This window comes from Trachinotus anak, unplaced genomic scaffold, assembly GCF_046630095.1.
Source record: "Trachinotus anak isolate AG129_WGS33_773 ecotype Australia unplaced genomic scaffold, CSIRO_AGI_Tana_v1 ptg000003l, whole genome shotgun sequence".
NCBI classification, from domain to species: Eukaryota; Metazoa; Chordata; class Actinopteri; order Carangiformes; family Carangidae; genus Trachinotus; species Trachinotus anak.
The window spans coordinates 9181560-9206183 of record NW_027273854.1 but is presented as its reverse complement, the minus strand read 5'-3'; the positions used below and the strand labels follow the sequence as shown (position 1 = coordinate 9206183).

The 24624-nt window shown below is 46.4% G+C and overlaps 1 protein-coding gene across 2 annotated transcripts in view; it reads right to left on the bottom strand.

The window, feature by feature from the left end:
• Positions 1–24624, bottom strand: part of adgrl1a (adhesion G protein-coupled receptor L1a) — a 92598-nt gene that overhangs the window by 34915 nt on the left and 33059 nt on the right. For both annotated transcript variants that reach the window (XM_071472509.1, XM_071472519.1), the window contains exons 2-4: positions 19503–19687; positions 6575–6788; positions 5319–5428 (exon numbers count right to left, since the gene is read on the bottom strand). In XM_071472509.1, coding sequence (XP_071328610.1) covers positions 5319–5428; positions 6575–6788; positions 19503–19572 — 394 coding nt within the window. In that variant the 5' untranslated portion in view covers positions 19573–19687. The remainder of the gene's footprint in view (positions 1–5318; positions 5429–6574; positions 6789–19502; positions 19688–24624) is intronic.

Genomic DNA, 24624 nt, shown 5'->3' with positions numbered 1-24624 from the left:
CGCTGGCACACGCCTTTGCTCCGTGTTTGCTGAGGCACCAAGTGGTGTGCGAGTGGATCGTCATGTCTCTCGGGACAACACGTGTCAAAAGGCACTCGGCTGGTGGGTCCCTGCTGTGAGCGTGATTGTCGCGCGTGTGTTGCGGGAAGTCTGACGTCGCCCGGGGAGTCCTGTGAAATTGTCACGACACCTCGTAGGGTTGCCCATGAAGAAAGAAAAAAGGTGGGAGAGAGAGAGAGCGAGAGAGAGAGGGATGTAAGGAGTAAAGGGGAAGTGTTAGCAGCAGTCGCCTGATCTGTGTGGGAGATGGCCTTGCATCTTGGCAGCGGTACAGCAGAGGCAGCATCGGCATCAGCAGCCACACTGATCATTTATCATCTTATGCCAAGATCAAACTGGACAAACAACCTCCATGAAGACCTGGGGAATGGAAGCCATTTTCAGCCTGGAGGGGTAAACATGGCAAAGTTATGAAAGTGAGTCCTGTGAAGCTAGGGCAGGGGGCAAGAAAGCATTACATCCCCGCCACCAACTGCTAGTGCAATCATTAGCTCCAAGGTTAGGGGAGGGGGAGACTGGCCACAGAGCATCCAGAGCTTTCATCCTCCCATAAACAACTGCAGGGGGTGCATGGCAGCAACAGAGTTCAGCAGAGCTTGAACACAGAGAGGAAGCTACCGAATGCAGAACCTCCGCTCTGCTTCATGCAAGTCCGAGGTGACATTCATTAAAGATGGTATGTTAAATGCAAAATGGAACAGGAGGAAAATTATGTGTGATGAACAGCAGTGGCATGTAGAGAGAAAGAGAAGGAGGGAAAGAAAAGTTCTTCAATGCTGCAGAAAGGGAGAAGAAGAAGAAGAAAAAGAAGAAGAATAGGAGAAGTGGTGAACCACAATCTGTTCACTCCATTCCTTCTGCTCTTGGTTGTCCTGAAAAATAGACACTTAGCACAAACACACACACAAGATCATCACATGTACCACACACACACACACACACACACACACACACACACAAAAGAGAGAGAAAAGCGACAGAAACTCATCAAACTGTCCTCACAGTGAGCAGGAGGTTAGTTTAAGGCCACCTTGGTTGTTTGTGTGATTCATTCAGCATTTCTCTTTCAGGGCCCTTTTGAGAAATAAGCCACTGGCCTCTCTCCCCTTAATCACTCTGCTCAGCGCTCTCTACAACCCTATCAATTACTCCCACACTAATGAGTACAGCCAGAAACACACACTCTCAAATACACACACCAACACACATTGTTGGAGTACTGCAGGACAACGTAGCCTCCTCTGTCTCTTTCACAGTGCTGAGAGCTAGTGTGTCCTCTCCAGCTTCTTCCGTCCTCTCCCCTCTCTGTTTTTCTCTTTCTCTCACTTTACATTCTTCACAGTGGTGCCATCCCTTTCCACGGCGTGAGAAAAGCCTCCTGCTTCTCATTCACCAAACATTTATGAGCCCCACATCTAATGGTGCCCCTATACATATTAATAGAATTTCATTTTCAGCTACATCAAAGTGTTTCCTCTCCTCCCCTGAAAACTTGTCATATTACAATGCCATTATTCCTTCTACTGACAAACTCTTCCCGACAAGTCAACTATCATTTCCAGGGGCTTTGTGTCCAAAAAGCGATGTCTTGTAATGAATAGGCACTGCTGAATACATTTGTGGGGAAGAATCAATTTTATAAAGTGAAACAGTGGCAGAGCTGCAAAATATGAGTGTAAAAGTGGAGGATATGGAGTTACCCAAGAAGCTCTGCAGAATCTCTACTGTACAGCCTGAGTAGGCGCTTTTAAAGGCAGTTCTTCAGCTACCTGCCCTGTGCATATTAACAAGATAAATCACAGCTGATGAAATAGCAGAGGCACAACACTAGGTCTAATGGCTCTGGCAAAGCTAGCATGGATGACCCCAGTGAGAGCATTAGGAATCAATAATGATGTAGCAGTGTCCTAGAGGAAGAGGGCGGGGCGGGGGAGGGGGGAGGCAGGTAGCGTTCTCGACATGCATCTGTGTTAAAACTGCAGTGTAGGGTTTCCACTGCAGTAGGTACATGCTGCAGCTGTGTGCATGGATCTGTGATGTCTTAATGGAATCCAACAGGCTACAGCAGGCTGTGACAGTGTGAAATGAGAGTTCAGTTGAGCCGTTTTGTCTTGCTCTGTTCCGGCTGGCAAAAACAATGCTATGTGGCGGGGAGGCCTCGCAGGGCTTTTTGGCTCGATGAGATATGATTTGACTTGTAAGCGGATGTTGTATTTTGCCAAGGCGATCCCACACGCAGCAACACACACACACAAAAATATTCTGGACCCTTGTCTGAGTTCAGCCAACAGAGGTGTGTGTGTGTGTGTGTGTGTGTGTGTGTGTGTGTGTGGGTGTCAGCTCAGCTCTGGCTGTCACCTCGCCGTTTCAGGTGACTGGTAACATGGCGCCTGTGTGACACGCACATAGAGGACCCCGTCACATCACACACACCCATCAACATGGCTGTCATAGCATCTCAGCTGCTATGACACACAACCTTTACATATCATCTCTCTATTGTTCACCTTTTTGTCGAGACAACCGGTGAAAAAACATGCGTCAGCCTTGGATGATGCCAGAGTGCCCAGTGTTCCCAGCCAGACGTGAACGATGGGGCATTACCAGAGCGATTAGCAGCAGCAAATTCAATTAATCTTGACAAATCTCTGCTGAGGCAGAACTGAAGAGAGCGACGCGGCCCCTCTCCTGGTAATTAAAAGTGGCCGAGTTGAGTGGCGTGCAGTGCGACGGTGACTAGGTTTTGGGATGAACAGTTCCAGCTCTGAGTCTGAATGTGTCAGGTCATATTTAGTTTGTCAGATGAGCACAAACACGCAGTGAGTTGTGTGCGTGCCTGCGCGTGCACCCTTGTTTCTATTTCTGTGTGTGTGCGAGCGGGCGTGTGGGATGAGAGTAGTGGCGGCTGTGTTTCTCCTGCGGAGGAGAGTGGCAGAGGACAGGGGTAATTGGCTCTTCTTTGTCACCTCAGACAGGCGGGACTTTTCATCATAGAGGGATCAGCTTCCAATTTTCTAAGCCTGGCCATACTTCAGACACAATCAACAAAGTTTTTTTTTTCCCAAACACGGGGAGGGAAAAATGCAAGTCAGCAGCTATTTAATCATCCCTTTGATTGCTTTGCAGAGAGAGAACAAGCTCCCTTGTGCAGTCAGAGGGAAAAAGACTAGGTTAGAATGCATGAGGAGGAGGAAGCAGGTACAACTAGGCTACGCTACCAATGACCCCCCCACTGCGGACAATACAATACAGGACACCAAGCTACAGCACAGGACTAGCGGAGGACTAACAAAATCATGCCACTGGAGAGGGGCAATCTGACTGCAGCTAACATCGACTGAAAGGCAGGTGAAGAGAGGGAAGAGGAGACTCGAGAAGAATACTTGTTGCCACTTGGAGGGCTGTGAAGAAAAGCTTCACACCAGAGAGTAATCCCCAAAGGCAAGACACGCAGCTAACTTCTTCTTATCTGTGACTGTGGCTGCAACCAAAGTCTCTCAAAAGGTAAAGCGAGGGCACAAAACCACTGAGCAGAGGAAGGGCAAAGACTGAAAGAGGTGCTTTGAAGTCCCTGAGTTTCTCTGAGCCTCCCCCCATCAGAGCTGAATGGTTGAATGGTTTGAATATTCGCCCCACCTGTAAAAGAAAGAAAAAACAACAGAGACAGCGGAAGAGAGGCAGCAGAATGATAAGACGTGGCAGATTGATGGACAGAGTAAAAATAGAGGAAGAATGAGAGAAAGAGGGCAATGGGTGAAGATTAAAGACCTGATGGGAAGTGAAAGAGAGAGAAGCAGAATACGGAAAAAAAAAAGGAGTTAGAGGTATGAAAAGATGTGATACCGACGGTGATAGATAATAAGCAGAGGGAGGATGAGTGCGAGACCTCCGAGAGGAGAGATGACGAGGAAGAGGGAGAGGAAGAGAGCAAAAGGAGGTTAGCGGCTTGGCGTGGATCCCGTGGCTCGCCACAACATCTGCACCTGAGGAAAAAGCAGAGAGAATCACCCCATACCCCACCTGCACCCCAAGAAGACCCATGTTCCCCAGTTCCTCCCCTCCCCCCTCCCCCAGACAACCCCCCCCCCCCCCCCCCCCCCAACACCCTCACACATCCCTCCACCCCTTCCTGCAACCCAGTTCTGCCTCTGCCCGATGGAGGGGAGCACCACTGCGCCTCCCCTCCAACCAAGTGCTCCTGCACAGTGAGGGGATCAATGCTGAGAGTAATAATACATGAGAGGGAGGAGGGGAGACTGAGCGGAGATTTTCACATGAGCGAGGATCAACGCAGCACCGTATACTCCTTGCTGTGTCTGCTCCTTCGGGTGTGTGTGTGTGTTGTGCGTGTGTGTGCGCGCTTTCTTGGTGGAGAAAGAGTCGGGGGAGAGAGGAAGAGAGCAACTGTGTGTCCCCTTTTTGCGAGTGTGAGGTAGATTTTGTGTGTGTGTGTGTGTGTGTGTGTGTGTGTGTGTGTGTGTCACACCTCCATGCAGCTCTGAGCAGGGCCGTGAGGAAGTCAGCCGTTACCATGGGGACATTAAAATGTGTGGCACTGTAGGTCATGTGGTCTAAAATAAGCCCTTTGCTGTTTGTGTTAACATCCCTATTGTGCGGCGCGGCATACACACAACGCCCCTTGCCTTCCAGTCTCACTGCGCCCAATTTTAATTTTTATTGGAAATCAGAGGGACAGCAAAGGTGTTTGGCACCAGATAAAGGCAGTGGCATGCCCCATGGGTCAATCAGTGTGTGAGAGTGGGGCAGGGTGTGTTACACCGCTGTGATCACCAATAAGGGCTGACCCCACATTTGCAGTGGGTGTGTGCGAAGTGCTTATCGGACCATGTGTTCATGGAGCATCTTCCCCCATGTGAAAATCCCTCTCAGCTACTGGTGCGTCGCTCTGTCGATGAAGAAAAAAGGTTTAGCGCTCTGTGTGAGTGTGTGCATGTGTGTGTCTCTGTGCGGTGTGTAAGTGTACGAGAGAGAAAGAAGAGAGAGAGACAGAGAGCGGGTAAGGATGACTGTCTGTCTTGTTTTGTTTTGCTCGTTTTGAAAGAAGCCAGAGAGAGCAAGTGTGCACGGGTGAGTGTATGAATGTCATTTGTCGTGGTTTTTTTTGGTCTTTTTTTCGGAGGGGGCTGAAGAGGGGGCAAAAGGTTCAGGTGGGGGGCAAAGGGAGGGATGGGAGGGGCGGCGAATGGGGTGAGGGGGGTGGGGAGGTGTGAGGGGGGTGACGGGGTCTCAGTACTCACTGTAAGGGACACACTCGTACTGGATCTCCAGGTACTTGTAGGTCCCCGGGCAGGGGTCTGGGAACACGTCCGACCCCGCTACCACCACACACTGAGTGCGGTTATTACACCTGCGAGAGGAGACAGATGGGGGAAGGAAGGGAGAAAAGAGAGAGACGGGAGGAAGTAAGTGATAAAAAAAACAAGTGCAATTGTAAGAAAGACAAAGGGGAGTGGATACAAAAAAAAACATCTTCAGGCTCTGAAAGACGGAGAAAACGGTAGGGAAGGGAGTAATTTCACACTAGACTAGATCATGTGACAGCTGCACCCGAGGGGAGGTGGGAAACAGAAAGGGAGGGAGAGTGGGGAAAGGAGTGGGATGAAGGATAGAGAGAGGGAAGGAGGGAGGGAAGAGGCAGAGAGAGGGCGAGTGACGTAAGAGCCTCCTCTCCTGGGGGATTGTGAGTGGGAGCAATTAGAGGTGAGAGAACATGGAAGGACGAGGGGGGCTACGGCAAATACTCTACACCACACGCACACGGGGAAAACATTCATATGCACAGAATACCTAGGTCTAAACCACATCACTGCATGCCTTCTCACGTTCGCACACCCCGAGAAACACACACAAAGACACACAAGACAGGATACACACCCACAACACACATACTCACTTATTCTCGTCACATAATCCTTCTCTATCCAGCTTTTAGCATTTCTCCCCTGTGCTGCCTCTCCCTCCCTATCTCAAATCTCTGCTGCACTCACTCTATCATCTCATCATTTCTAGCAGTCTCCCTCCTTCCTTTAACCCCTCAATTCTCTTCTTCAAACCGCCAGTGCCCCCCCACCCCCTCCCCGAGCTAGCACCCTGTGCCTCCATTACATGTGTGATGGATAGCTGAGAGATGGCTTCCATTGATCTGAGCTCAGAGGAAGCAGATGCTGAGCACAAACACAGACAGCAGCTGGAGGAAGCCCTACAAATACTCTTGCAACAGTCCAAAACCTACGCATACTCACACACACACACACACACACAAACACACACGTACGCACAACCAAACATATACACTACAATACACCAAGATGTAGTGGAGCAGGCATGCTGACTCCACTCACAATAACAACACTTCAAGACACCAACGCCTATCAACAAGCAGGAAATTCCGGACAAATCATGTTGTGAAATGGTATCCTGTTTCCTCCAGCCAATAAGAGGCTCTGGCTCTGTACAAAACACATGCACAAGATCTAAACAGATCAATAATTACCTCTGTGACATGATCTTGAAGGCGTCTGGCAGGTAGCACTGCACATTCTCCATCTGGAAGGGGTCTGCGTCACAGATCTTGTCATCAGTGCGGCCGTAGTTGGCCGTCTCAATCATGATGACATCACTTCCGGGGCAGCGCAGCTCGATCGGGTAGCCTTCGCATGCCAGCTCTCGACGCATCAGGCCGAAGGGCATCATTGACCGGCTCAGAGCTGAGAGTGGAAAGAGGGAGAGAGGGGGAGTTATTGATAATGCAATGAACCTTAATACTTTTAGGAGGCACTTTATTATTCGACCACATTGTTAATATGATGTGTACTATTTGACAAGAGCAGGTGGAAGGAAAACGGTTCCTATTGTCGTGTAAAACACAAATTAGCATTTATCGACTCGCCTTCGCCGGGTAGTAATGTTTCAGCACTGTTGATGCACAGCCTGTTGGAACATCGCAGATCACATATTGGCATGAAGCATTTGCAGCAATACCAGCTTCTCCAATGAGATATTGCACCACTTGTGAAACAAACTGAGAGTTTCAAACATTAACAAACTCCTACACACAGTCAGGCAGCAGCTCATCATAGTCATCCCCATTCCAGAGAAGAACTGTGTGTCCTTCAGAGCATCCTTTAGTCTATTCCACCTCAACAAAGTGTCAGAGCAGCACCTTGGGATTCACTCTGAGTAAGAGAGAAAGGAATAGTAGAGCCAGCAAAAAAAAAGAAAAAAAAGAAGAGAATTAATGTCTGTGTATGCCTTCATCTCTGGTGTGTGCAGCATTTGCACACCCACTGCTGTTAATCAGCCACCTGAGAGGCATGTCAGTGTACTGCGATGGCCGGCAACTGGGCTGTGTGTGGAAAAGGGTCAGTAGGAACAGCAGGGTACTCAGGGTTAATCGCTGCGCCAGGCTGAGAGGCATGAAAGAGGGCTGCAAAGAGGCGCTGAGAGAGACTCTCGCCATCTCTCCAGCTCTCTCCACAACTATTTACATTCCCAACTGTCTCGACAGTAAGCGTCATGCACAAAAAAAATAACAAAATGGCTGCCGACTTCCCTTACAGCCCGGGTGGAAGGAAGGGGCACAGACATGAAATGAGGTAGAGAAGGAGCGATCTAACTGTGAAGTGATATGGGGAGCTGAGGAACAACCAGTGTTTCTGCTGAGGCTCCTGCCAGCAACTGTGGGAGCCGCTGTCCATGGTCCTGAACTGACAAACCTTCTTCGGGGAAAATAACATCAAGCTGCCTCAGAGGCAGCGGTCGAAAAATGTCAAAAAGATGTCCTTAAAAGATGTCAAAGAAAGACAGGAGAATGTGGATTGTATGATAAACATAAAACACATGCTCTGTTGTTTCTAGTCCGGTGACTCTACAACAGAGTTTCACTTTAAATGTTGCTGCTGCAAGGAACTGTGGGATGGCATCTCCTTTCCTTCAGTAAAGGATGGTCCAGTGTTTCCTATGCTGAAGGAGATAAGAAAGGAAGCAATGAAGCACCTTTACTTAGCATTTAGAGACTTCGATCATGACTGCCACTTAGATACTTCCGAGTCGTTTCACTCAATTAGGAGTACAATAAGTAAAATAGACTCTTCAGTTGCAACCAGAGACTGGCAGGTGTAGAACTGTCCACCATCCTGAAGGAGTTGGGGGCTTTGACTGAGTTCTCCTCTGCAATGTCAGAAGGGAGGACATGGCACATATCAGGCTAATAGTGGACATGCTGTCAAATCTGAACAGGATAGTGCTGGCTAAACTCAAGCAGGGTGGAATTTAGAAGATCTTTTTTGATAAACTGAGGCTTTCACTACACAGCAACCCCACCCTAACCCACCCCACCCCCTCTTCCCCCCGCCAGACAGCCTCAGCAGCAGACGAGGGCACTGAGTCAGCCCATCTCCCCCACTTCTGTTCATGCTGAAACCCACAGAGCAGAGCTGTTTTCCCTTCCTGACTCTGAGCTAGCACTGCTTAGGTTTCAGCCACTGCCCATTCAGGAGGAGTGCCCATCTGGGTCAATGTCAATGTCAGTCATCCCAGACATGCTCTGCAGCGATGTGCTAAATGATTCACTGCCATTGGACTTGCTCATATTTCTAAATGCCACCCATTTATGCAGCGGGGACTTGAGTTCAGTTGTGTAACTAACGCCATTAAGGCTGAATGACTAGCACAGACAGACTTCAAATCTTTTATGCCTCGCCAGCATGCAGTGCCTGTGCCAAATCACAAAGGCCTAGATGCAAAAGCGCATACTAATTAAAGCACACAGAGATGCAAACAGCAGGCGAGGCCAGACAAACAAGTCCCCACACAAATGCAAAAATCCACACAAGCAAATTAGCACATACGCAGACAAACCGGGCAGATGAGTGTGCACGTTCGCAGTCAAGCACTTGCACACTTACATGCATGCATACACACAGAGCCCTGGTGTCACAGTGGGATTACAATACATAGTGTCAGTGTGTGGCCTGTTCTCTTAACTACCCTGTGGTGTAAGTACACAGCAGTGTACAGCTGGCCAGTGATTAGGCCCACACAGTGAGCCAAGAGGAGAGTGAAACTGAAGGGGGCCACCAGGAGTGATCACACTCATTCCACTTACACTGTGGACCAACACAACAGGAACATTAGCCCCTAACAGAGGGGGCAGATCACACTTTAAACATATTTTACATACCTAACACACTTTCTGTGGTAAACATTTCTGGCTATTCAGGGCCATCTGCTGCCACGCCGCTGAGCACTAATGCAAATAGCGTCAAATGAAGGGCTCAGCTTTTGGGCAAAACAGCCCAAGAAGCTGTTGATTTAATTTCTTGGCTGTTGGTTAAGTCAGGACTGGGCTGTTTCGACAGCAGTGAATAAATATACAGATAATTTCTGCACAGTTTTGATCAATACTGGGCCATTTGATTGCCGGTACTTATGCTGATCATCTTATGCTTGTGTAGAGTTTCAGCTTGTTAACACCACTGTTATGTGTGGTATATATCCTCATTTATTTAGTCAAACTGAGCTAACTTTTATCAGGACAGACGTGCTGTGGAGGAAAAGGCTCACAAAATCTAATGAGTCTATTGAATCGCAATCATGTAAAGTTGATGAAAAAATAAACGAATAAATAAATAAATCACCTGCCCAATTTTAAATTGAATGTGATGTATGAACCTAAATCCATTATCTTTTTCAGGTATTTCTTTTTCTGGCCCAGCTGTTGCAGTATATATTTAGCCATAATTGAGCACAGTCATTATTGAGCCGGTACACTTCAGTGGTGGCAGCAACCATGATAACTAGCCTATTTCTGGCACCATTACAAATCTCTTCTTCTGCCATATTGTATCGTATTTCACACCTACATATTTCACACCTACGCACCCACTGTTTGACAAGTTCCAGGTTTAAGGTGGAGTTCACTGTGGAAATGAAGCGGGACACACCTCGCATAATGATTTACACAGACATTTTTGAATGGTGTATTCACAAACAAGCGTCGAACTTAACTTCAGGGATTCAGTGTCTGTGTGTGTGTGTGTGTGTGTGTGTGTGTGTGGTTGTGTGTCAGCCAGATGGCCTGAGGCCTAGCTGGAGCGGTGGCTAGCTCTGAGCTGAGCTGAGATGAGATGAGCAGAGGATAAGCTTGGACTGGCCATGGGCTACGATTGTCCTTCACTCTGCAGGAATCCATTAAGGTTTCAGGGTCTCTTCAGCCAACACACACACACACACACATACACGTGGCCATTTAGTCGTGCCTGTCAAACTCATAATAGCTGGATGACAAAGCGTCTTTCTCGGCAGCAGCCATATGTATAGGTGGATCTAATCCCTCACTGTGAGACTGTGACTCATCTCCCTTGATACATAAAACTGTGTTGTTAATATCTGTCATCCACAAGAAATGGTTACCAATTGTCACACAGATTGATGATGATATACAGTCAGCCAATTCAATAATTATACGAGATAATTTGCAAGACACAGCAATCTCTCACACACACACACAAACAAACACACAAAAACACTTGTTCACTATGAGGATACTCGCTGGCACAATGCATTCCCTAGCCCTTACCCCAACCTTAACCAACACAAATAAATGCCTAACCCTAACCTCGCAATGATGGTTTCAAACTAAAATTTGTCTACTCAACAACAGACAGACATGTCCGCACACCCACAAACACACACACACATAACAGACAGGGGCCTGGTGTCACTCCGGGCAGCTGGTGCGAGAGGCTGAAGCGGTTGGCTTCATAATAGAAGCTCCGTACAAATTAAGAGCAAGAGAGAGAACTGATTGGATTTGACTCATTATCCTCACACAGTAATTAAAGCCTGAGGGTGGATAGATGCTTGGACCCTCAGACACGAACATAATTTTGCAGATGCCAAGCTAGTCTTTGTGCACACTCATTCTTTCTCTACAATTACCAATCTCTACACCTACTCTCACTCTCGTCTGCACACACATATATACGCACAAATGTTTTTGCGAAGATCCAACATCATTTGGAGATGAGGAGGAATGACCTGCAACCACGCATCGTGACAAATACTAGAGAACAGTTAAAAGAAAATCTGTTTTTTCTTACGTCGAGTCCAAAACTACTTTTGGAATTCTGTAAAGTTCACGGTATGAATAGACAGATGTCTCTTCACTCAAACAACTTTACGTCCTCAGCAGTGCACTTTTAAACATAAAAGCACTTTGATTTAAGCGTTTCAGACAATTTGACCTTGGACCGTGTTATCGCAGATCCTGTACAGTGTGTTTTCTCAGAAATAATTGAGTGAGAAGGTTTGGCCTTGCAGGTAACCAGAGACTGTGATAGCAACTTTGCAATTGAGTCACAACAGGAGAGATTATACTTGTGGAGCTCTGTGGCCCTAAGGCTGACTTGTTAGCTGGCTGGTTGACTGTCTATTGGGGGCCGAAATGTGATCAGCCCCTCTTAGCCCCTCTGTCTGTTCCAGCAGTCATCTCCTAATGCTACTCATTAGCATAGCACTGAAGCATAGTGCCAAAGCAAGGAGTATTGGTGGTTGAGAGACTGGGCATGCTGCTGATGAGGTGAGATTCTGGTTATATTATCATCTTAAATGCGCTTTAATCGCCATTTAAGCTAATAGTTGAGTATCCTCTTTTTTGCCCAGAGTTAGCAGTGGAATATTAAAAGTATGCTGCATACATCTACATATGCCCCTTTTATTCAGCTCTGGCTAAAAGAGGTAACTCCCTCATGAGTTTCAGGTTAGTTCCTTAGTAAAGCTGGCGAAGAAGAACAAGTAATTTTACAGTCACTGGACAGGACTGAGAGGTCTCACTGATGGGAATCCCTCTCTAGCAGAGAATCATCCCTCCCAATTTCTCCAGTACTTTATCAGCTTAGCACTGTATCTTAGCGACTCACTTAGCGCTGCGAGTTAGCGTAATGACTCGCTGGAGCATGGCCTGTCACCACAGACAAGCTGAGGCGATGTGGCCAGAACTGTCACATCAAGGCAGCCTTCAAGCTGAGGAGTTGTGACAAAGTGACATCCTGAGACAAACCTAAAGGCCTAACATGAGGGTGCAGCAGTGGTGGTGGTGGGGGGGGGGGGGGGGGGGGCGGTGTGGCTTGTGGGACAGTGTGTGTTTGTGTATGAATGAGAGAGGGTAATGCTGGCCTCAAAGCTAGGATGCTATCTCATCTCCTCTGACTCCTCCGCCTGTCAAGCGGAGGAGGCAGAGGAGATGAGATGAGGAGGGACTGTACGGGGAGTCACCAGTCGTGCTATAAGGTCAGAAACACAAAGCAGCACCAAAATGACACACATCCACTGCAATGGAGCTAAGTCAAGCTAACACACAGGGAGGGAGAAATGGAAATGCAACGCAAACGAGACGGGGTGAAAATAGAGAAAGATAGAAACCATCAAACTAGATGCTGGCAGGAGATGAACATGGCGACCGCTCTTTGTGGAAGCACAAGGTCACCGACATAAAAGGAGCGATGCAGGCAGATTTGTGGGAGAGGACCTCCTATTGTTCTGATCTGTTCACCACAGACAGCCTCTCTCCTCAGCAGCCAAGTCCTCTAACTGAACTGAATTACAGCACAGCCCCATAACATTACATCATTCATAAGAGAATTAAACGTGCCCCCGCTGGAAATGGGATATACGCACCCTCATGCAACACATACTCGTGCATTTGCAACGATGCACACGCACACCCCAAAATTCTTGCAGGCAGACATACACAAGCCCTAACCCTCAGTCATCCTCAACCTTGAGAACTCTCAGTGTGTGTTGACAAACTTTGCTGTGGGGGGAACTAGCAGGCATAGCAGAGCGATTAAGACAGGCGGCTAAAAAGCCACCGAGACACCGAGCAACACACACACATACACACACACACACTTGAGGAGGGAGGCGAGACCAGACGTGCTCATACTGTCAAACCACTTCATTGCAGGCCCTGGCGCCTAATTATGCAATAAAAGTGCCTCAGTTGGAGGGGTGGGGGGGGGTGGGGGGAGGCAGCATAACTCCCAAAATAAAAATCGGTCTGCCTAAAAAGTAGGAGATTCACCTGGTGCACAATATCCTCTGTCTCCCCAGGGAGGGGAGCTGTGCTACAGGCCCAACACAACTCTATTCTGTTCTCTGTTTCCAGCACATATCACAAGAGGCAGGCAGAGACAGTGAGTCAGACCTAGATTCATATAAACACTGTGGTGGAGTAAATCTGCAGGTGCTGCAGGAAAAACAGCCACAGGGACGAGGGGAGAATGGAAGAGAGACAGAGGAGCAGAGAGAGGAAAGTGAGAAAGATGGCGAGACACTGAAGAGGAGAAAACGTGACGAGAAAAAGGAGCGAGAGTGAGAGATAAAGTGTGGAGGAGAGAGAGGGGAGACTAAGTGAGTACCATGCAAGGCCTGCTGTCAGAAAGATGTGTGTGTGCATTTGGAGGAGTTGCAAGTCGCATCCAGAGACCTGTTAGGAGAGATGAGTGTCAAAGCCCAGCCCTGCCGCTGCATTAGACACTTAATTAACCTCCTTATACGCTAAGCCAAAGGCTTGAACATGTGGACAGCGCGTGAGTGTGTCTGTGTGTGTTTTTCCTGTGCATGTTTATGAGCTGATCGATGTGTTTGTATATGTAGGTAGCTCGAGTGTGCAGCCTCTCTGATGCTCCTGCACTGTAGCTATAGATGAAAACTGAATGTAGCTGTAAAATGCTACTGAATCCCTCGTATCCACACTTGCCATCTTGTTCACCTGCAGCGCAATGAACATATGCTGCGTGTGTTTCCTCCTCTCTTCGTGTTTTTTTCGTTTTCATCTCAGCACCATCCCTCGATCCCTCATCCAATTTCATCCACCCGGAAACTCTCTCATTTACCCTGTCCTCGTCACCCTCCCCTCATTCTCTCCATGTCTTCATTCCTCCCTCTCGTTCTGACCCCTCACCTCCAGTTTTCCCCCATTCCCTTCCCAACCCTTTCTCCTCCTCTACTCCCTCTCCCCATTTTACAAGCCTCTCCACTCATCCATCTCTCTCCCTGCATTTCTCTCTCTCTCTCTCTCTCTCTCTCTCTCTCTCTCCCCCGCTCCGCTCTCTGCCCTTGGCTGCCAGCCGTAAGCTGCTGCTGGTAATTATCAATCTGCAGTCCACAAAACGCACAAGAAGCAAATGCACACATTCTCCAGCACCATGACATGCTTTGACACATACACAACAACACTTTTGCACACGCTCTCAAACCAGCACTCCTGGATACACACACACACAAACACACACACACACACACACACACACACACACACACAGAGTCCTTCACGGCTACAGCGCCTCAAAGTTACGCAGCAAGGCCCTGAGAGAAAAGAGGCGACTATCACACAACTGCACAAACAGGAACACAGTCCCCAATCCTTTATGTAGGAGCTTGTTTGCAGTACACAAATCAATGTACACAAACTAACATACCCTGACGCACACAACTACAAGCAAACACAAACAAAATGGGCACACACATGCACAAACACATTTACACTGTGAACGAATGAATAAACAAAAAACGCACAGCCCCTGTATGCACGCAGGGACACATGAGAGCGGCCTGCGTCATCTTCAAAGGGAGGTTTGAAAGAACACACCGTCACTCCGCCCCGGCCTATCCCTCCTACACCCGCCCGCCCCCGACTCCCAATATATGTTCAAAGGCCATCCATTAACCTTTCACTCACACAGTCCTCTCTGTGATCTACTGCTCTCAGCCAAGAGCTTTGAAGAGCACAGCAACCCCTAGCACCAGGGATTGAACAAGGGAGGTAGCAAACAGGAGACAGACAGAAAAGGAGTAAAAGGAAGGGAATGACAATGACAAGAGATGTGCACTGTTAACTGATAGCAGGCACGGGGTGAGGAAAGGAAAACAGAGCGGGGGCAGTGATGCTCTGGGAGGGAGGTTGAAAGTGGGGTAAGGGGAAAAGGAAGAAGATGGAAGAAAAAAACAAAACAAAGAAACTGGTAAAAATGGAGGTGAAAGAGGGGCCAAACAAGAGGGCTGAATAAAGAGATAGAGGGCCGCTAGAAGGGGGGGGGGTTTGGGGGACAGACATTACAACACCGAGAGAAGGAGTAATAGCTGAGGTGTTAGAGGAGAGAAAGTAGAAAGATTGGATGAAAATCAGAGGCGAGTGTTAGGAGTGAGAGAAGTGAGAAGCATGGATTTCTGCTAAAAAAGATGGGGAGGCAATGAAAGCTTGAAAACACACATACAAGAAGCAGAGAAAGAGAAACGGGGGGGGCTTTCCAGCAGTTCTTTATTGCAAAATCCAGATGATATGCAGCAATATTCACAAGCTGTTAGATTAGCAATTAGTGTCGGAGAAGCCTGCGGATTTCATTTTTTTTGGCAGAGGAAAACATAGTAAAACATATTCAAAGGTCATTTTCAGACAAAATGAGAACGTTTACTTGCCTCTGTTAACACATACACAACCAGCTGGTTCTGATGGCCTTGGTCTATAAAGCACAAAGCTGTTCAAACTTGAAAATGATATTGTCCCTATATTTCTGACTGTATACATTTAAGTCCAGTAGCTGTTTGTCATCTGACTACCTGTGATTCGGCAACTTTTACTTCTAATTAAGAAAACTGGGGCTTTGAGAGGAACACATTGTTCTGTTGTATCTGGTGAAAAAAAAAAAACAAAACAACTCTGCTCTTGAGGATATGTCCTCAGAAACCAGCAAGCAAAATGTCCAAAAGATGTGAAATACACATACAGTAACTGACTCTGATCATATTGCTTAAGCCACCATGTAGGATTAATGAAAAATAATAATTCAGCAGCAGGTGCAAGTGCAGCAAGTAGGAGCAATGAGGAGAAAGTGTGTGACAGGCCATAAGGGTGTTTGAATGTACTTCGTTATTCGTGTGGCGCCTGTTTCTCATCAGCTAATGTCATGCACAGCTCCAGTGCACTGCCTGAAGTATGCTCAGTTTTTCAGACTTGTCTGATAAGTGCAAAAGTGTAGAGCTAAGAGTTTACAAAACATATATTAAAGAAATACAATATGCTGTTCAGCAAATTATGCAACAACAAGAAGCCAAGTGCACATAGCAAGGTTAGCGGCGCTGCTGCTTTATTGCCTCCCTTCGAAATATTATTGCTACAAGCCTGTCAGAGAATCAATTCTTATGAATTAGTGAGTAGGTCGCAGTTTTGAAATTATCATTTTAATATTATAGTATTGAGGGACTGAAAGTCTACTCTCTCTCTCTCTCTCTCTCAGTGCAAAAATTCAATATTGGATGTGGTTTCAGGTCAAGTATTTTTTTAGATCTTCACTCAGAATTTTAAATCTAGAGTTGAGCAACACTTAGACCCAAAATAACTGTCAGCAGCTCAGTCATAAAAAAGTATCTGGCTTGCAAAGCCATAGTGAATTCTTCATTTGGCCCTCCATGAAAAATAACTACCCATCCCTGCATTATACAAAGAAAAATACTGCATTGAGATCAGTCCCCATTCAGACATTCTTCCACCATCCAATGACAGGCAAGAGACTAAAGCACTTTGTTGGGAAGATGTGTAAAAACAGCTAGTCCCCCCATCCTTAAATAATAGCTAGGGGAAAAGGCACAGAATAAAAAAGCCAGGGAGAGGAGGGGAAGACAGATAAAAATGTCTGCGTGTGCACTAAAGGACCAGGGGCCTTTCCACACGACTGATCTGAGAGCAAAGGCTTAAATACAGGGGAGATGAGAACAGATTCCACCAGTCAGCTGGCACTGTTGTCCTGATATGAGTGGCACACACATGCACATACTCACACACACACACACACACACACACACACACACACACACACCCACCCATCTGGACATGTGAACACACTCATATAAACACAAAGACCCAAACAGACTCTTTCTTGTACACATCACGATGCATTCATGTACATACTGCACACACACACACACATACACTATATTGTACGTACGTACTTGCAAAGTCACACATGTCACATGTATTACAGACTGAAAGGACCTACAAATAGCCTTATAATGGTCTGGCTGCCACTACTGGTGCACATAAATACTAACACACACACGCATCCATGGATGCACACACCCGATGTTAGGCTGTGCTAAATGAAAGCATCATCACGTACGGCGCAGCTGCCTGCAATGCCTGCCACATTAAGCAAGCCTAATGGGCTTTCAGAGCAACAGCACTGTGTATGGGTTGTACATTCTCGAGCATTCTGTGGAATCAGCGGGACATTCTGCTCGTCAGGGAGCGCATGTCAGTCTGTCAGGGAGCCTGCCGGGACGGGATAGTGGAGGAGTTTTGTATATATACTGCTAAGAATATGACTTCATTTGCCTAGGTTTGTAGGAGTTTGCATTCATGAATGAAAATATTATTTTTGTTTTGCACAGCCACTGCATTTCAAAGAGATGAGGAGAATTGCACAGTGATTTAGGAGGATGAATATTCACTATGTGAGCGAGGTCTGTGGGACAGAGCAGGTAAGAAGTATGTGTGCAAAGCTCATGCTGGTTAGGAACATTTGCGTTTAAGAGCTGCTTCCAGAGGAGGATAAATGTGGGAGCGTTAGTGGTAAATATTAGAATGTGCAGCCAGGAGTAGAGTGAGGTTAAAGCATGGCAGATTAGTCGGGACACAGAGGAGGCGCAGGGGTACACATTAGACTGTGAAGCCATGTGTGATGATCCTGCAGGTTTCCAAATGAGCTCTGATTAGCCTGAGAGTGATTTCAGCGGCTCTCGTCACATCAAAACTCTGCCCTTTTCCTTTAAATTCTACTTCCCTGCACTCCTCTCTTTTCCTCTCCTCCTCCTCCGATGACGCTACAGTACAGAGAGAACATCTCTGCCAAAATTCGGCTGCAAAAATTATGCACACCAAAATGGTATGGGTGATCATGAGCATGTGTCAACATGCATGTCTGTGAGCCTGATTCCATTAGAATCTTAATTTCATCAAAGCAAATGTTGTGCCTGTGCTTTGGGGCTGAATACTGATAACAGTCAATTGATTATTAATGCATTATTAATACTTCCCAAGTGCCAGGTCACGTGGATAGTTGGAGGCTCAGTTTTCCTTACAAACACACACATCCAGGCATACACACACAAACACAAAGCAACACAGTGCCAGAGGCCAGAGGTGTCCAACGGAACAGAACGTACGCTACACAAATCCCATGTTACAGAAGCGGCCAAATTAAGACAGAAAAAAAACAGCACCTACTCAAATTAGAACTGCACCTGGCCAATCAGAGCTTACACAGAGGGACTGCCGAAACCAATGCTGACACAGGTGTACACAAACACATTTTCATTTCAACCCCCCTCCCTCCCCACCCTCCCTCTCTCCATCGGTTTCTTCGACTCCTCCTGCTTCATTACTAGCCCCTCCCTGTGGCGACCGTGTCTCTCCCCGATGCTCCTCCTCCTCCTCTTCCTTGTCGTGGCTGTCCATCACCCAGTGGCTGGTTGGCACAGAGCTGACTGAGAGCATACAGCAGATGGTGCGATGCTGTCTGTGTGGCAGGCCACTAGCAGGGCACCCAACAGCCCCTCCTTTCCCTCCTTGGCCCTCTGACTCCCCCTGCAATCCCTGCTCCTTCCCTGTCACACAACTTCCAACACACACAACACACACCCTCCAGCATCACTCCAGCCCAACCAGGTCACCTGCTGCCAGGCTTATAACAGCTAGCACACACACACAAACACACACGAACACAAAATGAAATATCTTAAGGTACATGGTACATTCAAAGGAGGTCACACATATGGCACCATTACATGCACGGATTCCCCCTTATACTCTTTGTCACGCTCCAACTAACATCAAGAAATTTTATTGACATTCACACATACACTCTCACCTCGCTCACTCTCTCTCTCTCTCTCTCTCTCTCTCTCTCTCTCTCTCTCTCTCTCTCTCTATTTCTCTCTCTCTCCATCTCCCGCAGAGACAGTTTGGTTAATCAAGTGCAGCGTTTCTAGCCTGGTCAGCAAGTCAATATACTGTACTTACAACCTTCATCACGTAGATAACGTATAAATATTACATCCTTATGTGCAATAACCTGGTCAGGCCACTCACAGGGCGCAGTGAATCCAACAGGAGCTCATGTGCAACATTACAAGCTGGTTCAGTGAAGCAATACAAAATTATACATACAGTTTTGTATATACTGTCTGAATTTACCCTAGGGATGAATAAAGTATTTTATCTGTCTATCTATCTGTCTATCTATATAAATAAACAGTGAATACAAACAAAATAATACTGCATACAGGCAGACGTGAGTGACATGAGTCTGCAATGCAATATCAAATAAATAATACTTCATAATATTAATATATATATTACATACCTTGCGAGGATGGAGCAATGTTGCTGAAAGCTACAGTGCAGGCGAAGACGATCCAGACTGCAAGAGCCATGATGGAGGCTGACCAGGGGGCAGGGCGAGGGGCGGGGCTAAAGCGTTGAGGTGGTAAGCAGGCACAGGTGAGTGGGGTGGCACTTCCTCAGCTTACACCCTCCCTGAGGGTGATCCTGCAGGCAGAGAGGGATAGAAATAACAAGACAGGTAAATGCCAAATAAAATATTGTATCTAACAGTCTCTGTAGAAGAAATGATGCCACGGTTCTGTTTTTTCACTCTTTCCCCTCTCAGTGTGGCATTTGAATTTGATAATGTCAGAATATAAGTGGCTCATGACTGGTACACTATACTAAATGTTTTATCAGAGAGGAGGAGAGGAGAAGCTCCCCCTGTGGTGGTCAGGTAGAATGATCAAACAAGGGAGATCTGAGGCCATTTTGTGCAGGATGGCATGGCAACAGCTGTTGCCACCACCAGCTCATCACTCTACAGTGTTTGAACGCTTGATTGAATCAGACATGCTACATATGTTCTGGGGCTGTTAACAGCGCCATATTCAACATGTGAAAAATACATGTCTTCGGTGCGCGCACAGGTGTTTATGTTTGCGTATGGGCACGCACATTAAGTGAGACAGTGAAAAGTGGTGACTCAGTCAGCAGCGCTGTAGGGCTCACACATCTCATTTGCCTAATGAAATAAATCACTATGAGGAAGTTGAGCTCAGATTTTTGACAGAGGAGCCTGCTCTGCCCCTCCAGGGGCTAAAAGACAGAAAACAGTAGAGACGGTGTTGTTCGAGCTAATACTCCTCCTGCTGAGCTTGCTGATGAAACAGACAGATTGGACTGTGTCGGTCTGTATTTGTTTGTGTGTGTGCCTGTTTGTGTGTGCAATTTTTTTTGTTTTTTTGGAGGGGGGTATTGAGAGGATTTCCTTTGATCTCTCTAACCCTCTGTCCCCTTTATATGATTGATCCTACCAACTTAGATTGTAGAAGCACATAATATAATAGATTAATCATTCATGCACTCTCTCTCTCTCTCACACACACACACAGGTTCAGCTGCTTGTGCTTGTGTTATGTTCACAAGCCTGTAGACCTTTCCTAGCCTCAGTAATTCAAGACATCTAGATGTTTCCATTTCATACAGTGGTACAGCCTTAAATAATGTAGAATTCAACATAATTCAACGTTCAAAATAAGACGTAGCTTTTTTTTTACACTGTAGATACAGTAGCAGAATATGTGATGTTCTCAAACACTGTGGGGAAAAAAAGGGTTAATCTAACAATATTTCACAGGAAACAGAACAACAGGTGTTGAATTTGTAACTATAATGCTAATCTTGGTTCTAAACTACAAGTCAGGCACTTAATAAGCGGCAAAAAAAAAAATCTTTTTGTTTCTTTTTAAATGCTTGTATGTTTGATCAGGAGCACACATGACATGGACCAGCTCTCTTCTAGTGGCAGCCAAGATGGCAGGTCCTGAGTAGCTGGGTGGCTTCACACCCCCTCTCGTCATCAACACTGATTTGGCTTCCCCTCCACCTCTCCAACCCCTCCCTCTTCCTGACCTTCTCTGATATTTACCCTCCTCCCCAGTGGCAACGCCCGGCCCACAGCCACCGACCTGCCTGGGTGTCGCCATGTGGATTAGTAAGTTGGATGACGTAGAGTGCGAGCGAGACAGAGTGAGAGAGAGGAGAGGAGGGCAAACAGTGAAGAGGGAGAAAGCAGAACACAGAGTACAAAGCACATCCGCAGCAGCTGTTCTTTACACCAGCGTTTATTTCTATCATATGCACAACACTCAAACACACACACACACACACACACACACTCCAAACCTCTGCACTAGTGCAGCCTGTGCTTTAATTTGAGTTTGTTTGCGACCACCCTCTATGACCAGCAGCTGAGAGAAAAGGACACGCTCAGAGGGAGGGCAGGAGAGACAAAGAAAGAGGAGAAAAGCAGTAAACAAATAGCAATGGACATGTGATGTAGTACTGTAGAAGCCTTGGCTGCTCTGCTCTCTCTCACGGCCTTTACTCTCCTGCTCCCTCCTCTCTCTCTCTCTCTCTCTCCCCGCCATCTCACTGTATTATTAATGCTCAAAACGTGATCCCCTCCTGTGCAGTCACAGGCCTTCTTTTTTTTTTTTCTCCAACTTTTTTGGTTTTTAATAAGAAAAATCTGTCTTGTTTCTTTGGATGCTGCCTCTGCCTGTACTGGTCAACAATAGCTCTCCTGTGGTCTCACAAGATGAGGAGGGCCAGGGAAAGAGGGCAGGAAGGGGAGGGAGGGCAGGTTTGGGGATTGAGGGAGGGAAGGAGAGAAAAGTGCCAGGTGGATAAATTGATTTCATTTTGTGACAAAAAAGAAAGCTGGCATTACACAACACTCAATTTCACTGTGGTAGGAAGGGAGAAGAGAAGGAATGAAGGAAGTGAGAATGGACGGAAGCCAAAGTGAAGGAGAGAAGAAACAAAGGGACAACAGAACAAAGGAATGAGGGAGCAAAAAAAGAGGAAGCATCACGCATCCTGAGTAACTAATAAACCCAGAACAGGAGCAAAAGATGTGAGGAACAAATGAAGTAAGGGAAGGATGGCTTTCTGTGCTTTCTGTATAACGAGAATAAATAACAGAGAGTGGGAGGGGAAACTGCTGAAAATAGCCAAGTGAGAAGAGCAAAGGAATAGTAAGAAAGCAGGAAGTAATGGCAAAGGAGAAAGTATTTCTTCTGCCTGTGTCTGTGAGTCAGTCTGCCTCTGGGTAGAGGAAGGTTAGGAGTCTTTGGAGGGTGTGAGATGGGTGTCTTCGCCCTCCATGCTCTCCCTACTTGGAGGATGCTACGTGCCTGAGGCCAGAGGCTGACCTTTTGCACTGATCGCATCCACCATTATTATCATCACTGTTTCTCTTCTAATAGAGCGGAACATCATATCCCTATGAGACGGGAGCCCACCAAATGGGAGAACGGACAGCAATTTCAACAGCACTGGTGGAAAGGTGAAGAGGGCGAGCCGGAGAGAAAGTGCAAGGCGGGGCAAATGCCAGTCAATTGAATAAACACAAAGACAGACGTGAGGCTGTCTAAACAGAGTGGCGGCGGTGTCACACTTAAGTATACAGCTCTGTCATCTTGTTTCAAACGCTACCCTCTGTTTCTTCAGCTATTAATTTACAGGCTGCCTTGATCCAAAGCAAATAACCTCATTATCCACTTCTATTGGATCATTACGATAATCACCATCATCATTAGGATCTGTTTGCTTTAGCAGACACTCTCATCAAGAACAGGGTGTCATAAGTCTTTTTTATATGGGGTGGGGTTGGGGGGGGGGGTACTTCTAAAGGCTGTGCATGTCTGTCATGGGAACTACTCATGTTTACCCCACCATGCAAATAATTTCTGTGCAGGAGAAAGAGGCATTTAGGAACATTACCTGACTAGAATCAAAACGAGGGAGAACAAAGAGTTTACATCAACAGTTTTTGCTGCATAATCAGAAAAGCTGGTGCAACTCTCAGAGCTGCTACAGCCTCAGACTTTCTCTCTCCTGTTTTTCCCCCACTGAGGAGAAACTGATATTAAGGTGGGAAAGACAAGTATGATTAGTGTGAGTCATCTAAGTGTTTGTGTGTGTGCATCTGTGTTTGTGTGTGTGTGTGACTGGCCAGCCAGTGGTGAGAAGGCTATGGAGCCACACCACTGATTGGACTAACACTGCAGCTTTAAACATGAATTCCCCACAAAAAAGTTGCCAAAGATGCTTTGCACACATAGAACGCTCTGGGAACTGCTGCTGTCTTAATTAGCATTTCAATACATTTGAAGATGAAGTATGTTGTATGAACAAGTGAAAATCATGCAGGGCAATGGGGGGGCAGAGCGGGGAGCGGGAAAACACAAACGTGCAAATTTATTCGGTTGGGAAACACTCATGATTGATTTAAAGATTTGACAGTCATAAATTATGACGGTCAGTTTCTTCACGCACAGAGAAGTCTTCGCATCTTCAGATGAAGCACCAGCATTTCCCATGCTATTAGGATTGATGTTTATGCCTCAGATGCTTCAACAACAAATAGTTAGTTCAGTAGCAAAGCTCCCGCTATGAAGGAAATGATTGGCTCCTAGCAACCGACTCAGTCAAGCGTGCAAAACTGAATGGCAATCACATCTCACTTAGAAATCAGAAAATGATGCAAACTGCTGCATTAAATATTTGTAATCAAGTTAAAATTCAGTCGAGATAAACATCCAACATCCACTTAAATGGGAATAAAGTGCAAACAGCTACATTGTTTTACTCAGCGCTGTTAGGATTTGGTATCTGTCACACGTCTGAGACAGTCACTATATTACAGAGAAGAGTTTCACTAGACTCAGTGAAGGCTAGCCATGTAGTATTAGAGTTTGATGAGACTGCAGAGAATGACAAAAACGTATGCTTCGCCTGGGGGCCTCTAAGTAATTCTCCCTCTGACTCATCGGTGCCGAAGCTTTGTCACACTCGATACTCTTTTGTACTCTCTTGAGTTGGGCAAGAGGGAGTAATACATGGAAGTGTAACAATAAATGAGGATGTGATAGAATTCATTAATTACTTCTTCACCTCCATAAAACTAATCACTCACCAAAGTGAATATAATTATCCTACTTTTCCTTTCGAAACGTAACAGACATACCATGAAATATCATTACCATCACCATCTGCGATCGAGCTTTGCTGAGTGGGAGGCTGTGTTTTTACTGTCAAACCTGCCTTCCAGGAGGCCGAGGTATGACAGTTGAATTTAATTCAATGATTATTCAAATTAGCCAAAGTGATGATTTGGATACACTTCCACTTGCAGTGTGTGTGTGTGTGTGTGTGTCAAAATCACCTGTTTACACAGAGTGCGTGGAATCAGATCACTCTGATTATGAGTTAGCCTCAATCACTGTGCTGAAAGTGACGTCAAGGGCAACGCCTGGCACAATCTGACACCATTATCTATGAAATTCAACAGCAAGCCATGCCATTTTACTATTTAATGTCCTAAAACTCTAAATCTAAAGAATAACCCCAGAAACATAGGTTCAACATGATTT